Source organism: Trachinotus anak, unplaced genomic scaffold, assembly GCF_046630095.1.
Source record: "Trachinotus anak isolate AG129_WGS33_773 ecotype Australia unplaced genomic scaffold, CSIRO_AGI_Tana_v1 ptg000009l, whole genome shotgun sequence".
In the NCBI taxonomy this organism is placed as follows: domain Eukaryota; kingdom Metazoa; phylum Chordata; class Actinopteri; order Carangiformes; family Carangidae; genus Trachinotus; species Trachinotus anak.
In genome coordinates this window covers 21367599-21377206 of record NW_027273860.1, presented here as the reverse complement: position 1 = coordinate 21377206, position 9608 = coordinate 21367599, and the positions used below count along the sequence as shown (strand labels likewise).

The 9608-nt window shown below is 45.2% G+C and overlaps 2 protein-coding genes across 4 annotated transcripts; one reads left to right on the top strand and one right to left on the bottom strand.

Moving 5' to 3' along the window:
• The first annotated feature begins 1296 nt into the window (after positions 1-1296).
• On the top strand, positions 1297-4136 carry fitm1 (fat storage inducing transmembrane protein 1). The gene is made up of 2 exons (XM_071485781.1): positions 1297-1647; positions 2134-4136. The coding sequence occupies exons 1-2, from the start codon at positions 1361-1363 to the stop codon at positions 2804-2806; spliced, it is 960 nt and encodes a 319-aa protein (XP_071341882.1). The 5' UTR covers positions 1297-1360; the 3' UTR covers positions 2807-4136.
• psme1 (proteasome activator subunit 1) lies at positions 3001-7606 on the bottom strand. 3 transcript variants are annotated; one of them, XM_071485782.1, is made up of 11 exons: positions 7399-7606; positions 7146-7178; positions 6989-7051; positions 6775-6876; positions 6377-6434; positions 4705-4802; positions 4551-4619; positions 4318-4385; positions 3872-3926; positions 3543-3629; positions 3001-3215 (listed from the first exon to the last, which is right to left on the bottom strand). In XM_071485782.1, the coding sequence occupies exons 1-11, from the start codon at positions 7435-7437 to the stop codon at positions 3135-3137; spliced, it is 753 nt and encodes a 250-aa protein (XP_071341883.1). In that variant the 5' UTR covers positions 7438-7606; the 3' UTR covers positions 3001-3134. The 3 variants fall into 3 exon arrangements, with proteins under 3 accessions (XP_071341883.1, XP_071341885.1, XP_071341884.1); XM_071485784.1 differs by having other exon boundaries at positions 7303-7400; XM_071485783.1 differs by lacking the exon at positions 7146-7178 and having other exon boundaries at positions 7399-7580.
• Between the last annotated feature and the right edge of the window lie 2002 nt (positions 7607-9608).

The window sequence follows — 9608 nt, the reverse complement described above, 5'->3', positions numbered from 1 at the left end:
AGGTCCATATTTTAACTTCTCCTGTGTTTTATCTGAAGTGTTGATCTCCATCAGAAGATATATTTTTGGCTTTAAGAACCAAAAACCATCTCAGTGTATTTTTACATCTCTCTCAGGCTTCTCTCTGGAGATCTAGTAACAAAAGGTCAGTCAGCCAATCAGAAGAGAGGAACTGAGCCTCTCTTCTCACTGTTTTCTGAGTGATCAAATAAAAATATAGCAGATTTCAGGTAAATACCCAGAGAAACCAAATCCTGCAAGGTTGGATGGTGGGTCCAGGTGGCCGTGGCTTGGAGTGTGGCCTGACAGCTGGTTTTAAGGCTCAGTTTCTGAATACAGGCTGTGTGTATTTCTCTGTGGACTGAGGCTTTGATACTTTCACAGTACTAATATAGAAGTAATATATTAATATAGACCTGCTTTATAATCAAAAACACATGTACACCTTTATATTGTATGGACTTTTAACTCTAAAGCTCATGTCCTGGTCACAGTGAACTACAGTGACACTGGAAACAGGTTTTCAAGTTGTTCATCTGGTGTTAAAATGGTGATTCATCTGTTTGGTTGAACATGTGACAGATCATCACTCAGCAGAATCACAGAGCAGACGACTGACACCAAAGCAGAGTCACCTTCAGGTCCTTGACATGGCAGCAGTGAAATTGGTGGTCTAAGATTAGACCAGAGAGATTCTGGTTTCATTCACTTGTACTGTTCTTCAGATCTAATCTCAGAGAATCTCAGCTGCAGATTCAGCTCATGCAATTGGAGATCCAGCAGTTAAAGAAAATACAACAGGAACCAGAGGTGATGTTAAAGCTCCTCCCACTAACTGGGGGTGTGTCTCTCCATTTCCAGAGTCCTGTTAGGTTAAATACTCTGTTGTCACAGTAACAGTCACTTGTAGGGCCCAGCTTCTCACATCCAGACAAAGACTAAATGAAGTCCATGTGGTCCGGAAATAAACAGCTGAACAGACGCAGCTGTCCATGGCACCAAATGTAGACCAGCAATGTTAATATCTTAAATTAACCATAAAATATTAAAGTTGGCTCCAGCAGCTGATTCTAAGAATAGAGGAGATAAAGGCAAAGCACAAGCAGGGGGTGGGGAGGGGGGGTGGGGGGGCAGCTATGTTTAAGCCTGGTGTGTGATCATTGTGAGAAGAATGGGGTCAGCAGCAGCCATCACCATGTCTCCACTCAGTCTGAGCTGGGAGTGGCCAGAGGGCCTCGGAGGCTAAAGGGGACAGAGGGGTGGTATTTTTGTAAGTGTGTGAGTGCAGACCTAAGCTGTGACTGGACACAGACAAAAGAGAAGGACAGGACTTCTGGTGCTTTCAGAAGACTAGAGGACCATGGGTTTACAGGCTGAAGACTCCTCCGGTGGCCTCGCAGCAGACATCAGCCTGGAGAAGTTACACAGGCTGGCTGAAGACCTGGTGCTGCCAGGAAGGCTGGTCCTCAGAGTCCTAAATGCTGCTCTGGAGTCTGTCACAGACCTGCTGGCCAGAGCTTTAGGAAGCCACCTGGTCAGAGGACATTTCCACCTGCTGCTGTCTGGTCTGGTTCTGTTTGGGCCTGTGCTGAGTCTCTGGGTGTCAAAATTCAGCATCTTTGCAAACAGCCACCACTACCTGTACAGGTGAGAGCCCCTCAATGAAAGCCAGAGAATCAGCCTTACATTTGTCACAGCACCACTGTATGAATATAAGTGACTGCCTGCTGATAACAGAAGTAACAGAAAAGATCATTTAATGTAAATCCTCTGAGGAGACAGTGGGGCTGGTGTTTTCATTTTGTGAGTCTGTGTGTGTGTAATTGTGGTAAACATGGTCCTGGAGTCACCTACTGCAGCAGCAACCACCATGGGGGTGGTTTTATGTAATGAAGTAGTGATGGGTGCTCAGTACTAATGGGTCAGACCTACACACAGTCTGTGGTTGTTTCCAGTACTGTAGGTGTCTCCACGTTTTACCACGATGACACACACAGACACACACTGACTTACACAGTGAAAACGCCATCCAACCTGTGGCAGTGTTTAACTCTTCATATGATTTATACTGACAAACCCTTCAGATGTTTCTCATTATTATCATTATGTGTTGTTTCTGGTCTCTCATCACAGGAAGTTTCTGAAATCCACATGGGGTTGGACCTGGATCTTCACAGGATCCTTCATCCTCCTCTTCTCCCTCTCAGCCCATCACTCTCTATCTCTGTCCCTCCGCCACCTCTCTCGGACAGGGGTGGTGGGGGGGCTGTGGTGGGGATGTCAGCACCTCCTGACCATGCTGGAGGATGCAGCAGGGACCTGTTATGAACCCGTGACCCTTGGACAGGACCCCAAGAGCTCTGCCTCCATGGGACTGCCACTGCTGCTCCTGCATGAAGACCAGACCAAGGCCTCCTGCCTCAGAGCCAACATGGTGTGGAGAGGCTACGAGGTTTCCCAGGACGTCCTCATCCTTTGCTTGTGCTGCCTGCTGCTGGTAGAGGAACTGTCTGTCTTTGGCCCTCACATTGTCCAGGCGCGGCCCCTGCAGAGATCCCCAGGAGCCCCACTAAGATTCATCTTCCTCCTGTGTGTGGTTCTACTTGTTGTGTGGATGTTCCTGCTACTGTGTTTGCTCACACATTTCCCTAAGTCCCCCTCCCAGCAGCTGGGGGGAGCCCTGGGCTACCTGGGGTGGAAAGGACTTTATCAGGGATGGTACAGACTCAAACCGAGCTGGGTCTGTCCTGGTCTGCCAGGAGACGGACTTGTCACCACCACAGACGCCGACGAGCAGCCACAGTAGAAAAAACTGAGTAGGTGCTCAGGATGTTTTGAAGGTGTGAAGGCTTCTCATGTGAAGAGACTCTCATTGGTATAAAACACTACCTGTAAACACTGCACAGGGGTGCCACCAGGTGAATAACCAGGTTACTTTCATCACAACATTAAAAACAAGAGTTGCAATTCTCATTCAGACAAAATGAGCTCAGGCAGGAATCAGAGTCATGTTGCTTTATTTTGTAACTTGAACCAAAATTCATGCAGGATAAGAAAAGAAGCCGTAGTCAGAGGGGTGTTCTGTTACATGATGAGTCACTCTACACCGGCTGTATCTGGTCTCAGTCTCAGTCTCAGTAGATCAGAGCCTTCCCATCTCCTCGGGGCTTCTTAATCTTGTCGTAGTTTTTGTTAATGATGTCAAAGAGCACAGCCTGAGGGAGACGAGACAGAGACACAGGGAGATTACAGAGTGATGAAGAAGAGCTGCTGTCATCATCACCTGGTCTTTAACAGCATCAAACACATGAGGACCAGGGCCAGAGGAAAGAGACAACACACAAACATCATTAGGTTAACTCCCCTCCTATTAAGAAGGAGTGGTCCCATGGAGTAAAATGAATATTTTACAGATGTGTGTTCAGGGTTTGAACGTCTGCTGACGTTACTGTGGCCACATGATCACACAGATCATTACATATGTAGGCTACACGCACAAACTGTCGGCACTGAGGCCTCAATCCACTCCGTGTGTTACTTACATATGTGTTGCGGATGTCCAAGACCACCAGGCGGAGCTCACAGTACTGATACTGGTCCAGCTCATGGACCAGCTGTCTGTAGTCTCCCTGCAGCACAAATTACACAGACACAGACACACACACACACTGAGTTTACAGGCAAAAACATGGATCACAAACTGTGTACCTGTGTGTGCAGAGGAGACATCTTTTTACACACAGTCTGCAGCTGACACACAACTACACACGACTATACAGAACTACACACAACAACACACGACTTCACACAACTACACATGACTTCACACAACTACACACGACGTTATTGTGTGACAACATGAGACACTGACCACGTGAGCTTGTTTGGAGGCCTTGGCCACAGCGTCTCCTCTCTCACTGTAATATCTAACAGAGGAAACAAGATTCATTCATTCAACAGTTCTCAGTAGAATATGTTCTATCTAATGAGCTTTAAAATCCACCAGGAGCCCCCAGTCAAGGTCCAAGTCCAGGTCTGATTTGGGTTCAACTTTACTTTTATCTGTTATTTCTCCCGTAAAGGTGAAGGTGTCACTTTCTGCTCTGGTGTGTAAGTAAAGGTCTTCAGGTCCATCATCTCTGTTCAGGGTTGTGTGTCTGTGTTTTGTTCCCATTGTGTTGTTGCACCTGATGGTTCTTCAGAATAGAGGAGGTGACCTCAGCTCATCCCAGAATAACATGAGAACAGCTGTGATTGGTCCAAACATGGAGTGTGTGTGTGTGTGTGTGTGTGTGTGTGTGTGTGTGTGTCTCTTACTTTGAAATCTGAGTCTGGAATCCCTCAATCTTGGTGCGAGTGTTGGTCAGAAGCTCAAACACTTTCTCCTGTCGGACGAGAGAAAGGTCAGCAGCAGGCACTCACCTGTACATCCACTCACCTGTACATCCATTCACCTGTACATCCATTCACATGCACATCCACTCACCTGCACATCCACTCACCTGTACATCCATTCACATGCACATCCACTCACCTGCACATCCACTCACCTGCACAGCCACACCAAAGTTGTTCCCGTCCTCTATTTTAGGGATTTGGAGCTGCACCCACATGGACACCTGCTCCATTTAAAGACAGGTGTGAATCAGACAGAGGGTCACTGTGACCACATGAATAACATGAAGCAGTGAACCAGACTCTGACCGTGTTGAGCTTCTCCTTCAGGGTCTGGATCTGAGGCTTCACCTCCTGCAGGAGACTCTCCACCCGCTCATTGATGCAGATGGGACCACAGGGAGGTCCTGGAGGAGACATCAGTTAGTCTGACAGGCTTCACGTGGTCTCCAGGTGCACAGACCATCCACAGAAACATTTCATGAACAAAACCTAGAGACGCTTCACTGGCTGCCTGTAATTATTATTAATTATTATTCATCATCAATAATCATAATAACTTTATTTATAAGGCACTTTTCAAAACAGCTTTTAGAAGTAAAGGAGCAGGAAAAGACTCTGCACCAGGACCTTATCTGTGGTCTCAGACTACAGTCTGCTGAGCTTCAAGCCTGCAAGTCAAAGGTCAAATCAGCTCTGACCTGTACATTCAGCCATTAGAGGGAGTGTCTTTGACCATAAAGCCAGAACAGCAGATAAGAGGATGAGAGGATGAGAGGACCTGGGTATGTGGTCTGCAGCTGCTCTGGACCATCAGATTATCTGTCCCTGTGATTTCAATGGTTCTGTCTTCTCATTGGTTACTGCTGGAGTCTTTCTTGTAATATGATTGGTTAAAGTCATGAGCTGATTCATGTTTGTACATTTATGAAATAAACAGCTTCAGCTCAGAGACCAGGATCTGAGGTCATCCAGGTAACTTCAGGTTTAACTATGGTTTTCAGCCCTACGGCAGTGGTTCACTTGTTACCAGGGTAAATTACCTTGGCAACTGATGCTGAACTGCTAACCTAACCTAAAACAACTGACCAATCAGGTCACTGTAAAACCTGAGTCATCGTGTCTACAGGATCCTGACAGGGACAGAAGAGAATTCAGAATAAAGTCTAATAATAAAGATCAATAGGTTTGTATAGATCAGTGGATGTTCTGCTGTTGGAGTCTTCCCATGTGTCCACTCTGGTTTTAAATCAGAGCTTCTAACAAAGGAGTGTTTCTCAGTAAATAACTACATTAGAACACAGACTCTTTAATCCACAGGATCCTGACAGTGATGAAGCTGTGATTCTCCTCTTCATCACTGCAGCTCAGAATAACATGAGGAGACTGTGAGCAGAACTGGAAATAAAAACTAAACCTCTGATGTCTTTGATCAGATCAATGATCCACACACTGATCAATATTTCATCATTAGAAATGAACATTTCAGTCTTACTGACCTCATCACACATCAACTACTTCTCTCCACCAACAGTCTGATGTCGCTTTAACTGTTTTATCTTCCTCACATGTTCACATCATCACCATCATCAGACGAAGAAACTGATGATTCATCTTATTTACAGTTTATCCTCAGTCTGACTTTAATCAGTAAATTATTTCTCCTGTTTTTATTCTGGTCATGTGATCATGTTGTTTACATGTCACCTGTTGACATCACTGTAACTGAATTTACCTGCAGGTCCCACAGTTTCTTCTCAGACCAGATTAACACTTTATTCATGGTTCTGATGAGGATGATGTTTGTGATTAAAAACTCTCCCTCTTTCACATGAGTGAGCTCGGACCTGGACACGTGAACCAGAGTTAACTCAACCAGGTGATCAAGATGATGTCAGGTTTAGTTAAACCAGGTAACAGAGAGTTAACCTGGGACTGTTAAACCTGCTTCAGAGTCCAGACCTCAGATGTTTGTTTTTACCTGCGTCTTCCTCCTCTTTATCACCGTCCTTGTCCTTCTTCCCTTCCTTCGCCTCCTTCTGCAACACAAGAACACGAGTCTCCATTGTCACACAGCTCCACCCACAGACCCACAGATGTTCTTCCAGCCCATTTCCCCTCATAAGACCAGGAAACCACTTAGACCCTGCAGGGTCTGAAAGTTCAGCAGTCAGAACTGACCTTCATATGATTCAGACTGAGACCATTACCACTGAGTGAGACAGGTTGCCATGGTAACAGGTGCTGATATAAAGACAGAGGCTTGAGGATCCAGGACATAAAAAACTTCTGTTCACCTCTGAACCAATCACAGCCCTGGAGGTCATCAACGCCTCCTCCTCAGATCAGCAGACTGGACTCAGCCAGGTTAAAACCTACCTCCTCTTTCTTCTTGCGTTTGGCCTCCTCCTTCGCTGGGTCAGGTATCGGGATGTCCAGAGGAGCCCTGAAGGACGCCATGTCATCGCAGCTGAAAGACGTCTGAGAGAAACACAAGTTATGAAGGTCCTGCTGTAACTTCTCATAACTGGGTCCTTCTTAATCTGCCTCAGGACCCCAGGTGACCCCCAAACTCCCAGACACAGACTGATACCTTCAACAGCATCTGCAGCTCCTCCATCTTCTGAGGGAAGAACTTCGACACCAGCTCCTCCGCCTGTGGAAAAACATCATCATCATCATGATCATCATCAGACATCATCCTGGTGAGTTCAGATGAGACAGGTGAAATGTGTAAAGGTGTAAATAACCTCAGTGGTGAGCTTCTGGCAGAAACCCTCCACCTGCAGAGAAGAGAGGACTGAGTCAGAGAGGACGGTCACAGCCTCACAGGCCACCACAGCGACACACCTGAGACCTGAGACCTGCAGGACCCGCCGTCTGTCTGGTTATATACCTCACTCTTACCTGGCCCCGAGCTCATCTGCTGGCGCCACGCCAGGTGTGTGAAGGCACCGCGGCTGTGAATGCTCAGTAAGTCAAGCTAACAGACGCCGTGCTCACCTGCTTCTTCGACCCGAGGTGGATATCCAGAGAGGCCATGTCGAGTCCGAGGATCAGCGGAGGTTTAAGGTTTAAATAAAGTTTATGTGAAGTTTAAATAAAGTTTTATAAAGTTTGAACCTGTTTTTCTGTTAATTCAAGGCCGAGCACGACGCGGGAACTGCTCCTCTTACTCAGCAGCAAAAGCGAAAATGAAAGTAGAGTTCTCAAAATCTTCCGGACTTTCCCACTTTAATAACGACGATTCTGTTGCATTGTGGGACTTGTAGTTTTTTTCCCCTTCTTTTTTCTATTTCCCATAACAAGACTGAAATGATAATAAAAAGACTTTTCCTGACAGAACTGTCTAACTTGTTAGCTGAAAGCAGCACAGCCATGATAGAAACTCTTCACACAGTTACCACAACATCAGCCTGTGTGGGCCATACAGTTAACACAATTCTTCTTCTTTTGACACAAAATACACACATTTTACACGTTTAAAATTAGTTTTAACTCCTTTTACACACAAGCTCAATCAAGACCAAAACAGTAGATGTTAACTGGTGAATTTTCAGTTGCTTTCACACGGTTTGTCAAAACAGAAAACCTCATGTTCAAAACTAATGGATTGAAGATTACATTGATCACAGCTGATTCCCGTCTCACCCAGCTCAGGTGCTGGGCTTTTTTCAATCACATCACCAATCACATCACCTATATTTATAGGCGGATCTTGTGAGGGAAAAGAACAATAGATAAGACAAGGGACAAGGTGGAGGACTCGCAAAAAACAAGTGAGAAAAATGCCTAGAGGTAGAGGTAGAGGGAGAGTTAGAACGCATGGTGGGCCTTCAAAGAAGGGCCAGAGATAGGGTGACAGATGAAATACGAGCTACCATCATCGACCATGTCATCAACCATGGGTTGTCACATAGAGAGGCTGGAGAACGTGTGCAGCCAAATCTCAGCCGGAGCACAGTGGCATCCATTGTCCGGATTTTTCGAGCAACCAACAGGTAGATTACAGTATTCACTGTATTGTATAAGGGCCTTTCCTACTGAACAGTGTAACATGAATTACAGTAACTGTATTCTTCTGGCCCCTACAGTAATATATAACCTTGTCCCTCGAAGGGTTCAACGTTTACGTCCTTCAGGGGGCAGGGGCAGGCTTCTACATGAAGAACAGGAGCTTGCCATTGTCAACATGGTGATTGCTAACAATAAAATAAAACTGAAAGAAATTCGGACTGACAACCTTGTCTTTGAAAACATCAGAGCAATCAGCCTTACATCTATTTCTCAGACTCTGGCTAAACACAGAGTCCTGATGAAGCAACTTTATAAAGTCCCTTTTGAAAGGAACAGTGTTCGCATCAAGGAACTCCGTCACCAATATGTCCAGGTAAGGTTATTACTGTAAATCCAAAATACACTGTACTAATTGTGTGTTTTGCAGTCACAGCTTGGTTTGATGCCCATCCCAGGATGATGTCCCTTTTCCTTGCCCCTTACTCCCCTTTCCTCAACCCAATAGAGGAGTTTTTTTCAGCCTGGAGGTGGAAAGTATTCGATCACCATCCACATGACCAAATGTCCCTCCTGGATGCAATGGCTGCTGCATGCCAGGACATCACAGCTGACAACTGCCAGGGCTGGATAAGGCATGTAAAAAGATACTTCCCAAGATGCCTGGCCAGAGAAGACATCAGATGTGGCCCAATGCTGACGACCGAGCAGATTAGCTTTTTTTTTCTTCCTCTTTTACAGTGATTTCTTCTGCTCCTTTTTCTTTTTGTGTATTTGACAATACAGTAATGAATGACAGCTAAATGCTGATTTTTTTTTTCCCTCTTTACTCTACTGCAAGTCATTTTCATTTGCAATACAGTAAAGTGTTTACTGCAAATCCTGTCATTTACTGTCTTCTTCTTTGATAAAAATTCTGCAAAGCTGCTCTGACATGGGTCGTTCACTTTTTGTACTCAGTGTTGTACAAAAAAAAGGAACAAAATTCATGCCCAACAAATGAAAAATGAAGAACATAATCACAAACATTAATTTACATGTATGATCAATACAATAATCTGTTGATTGTAAAAGAAAAAGGAAAAAAAGTAGATTTGACACATGCAAAGTGATTCAGTTTGTGTTATTCCATCAGTTGTCAGTGTTTTTTATGACACTGTGCTGTGACTGACTAAATGTTTCTGTTGGAAGACAACGTG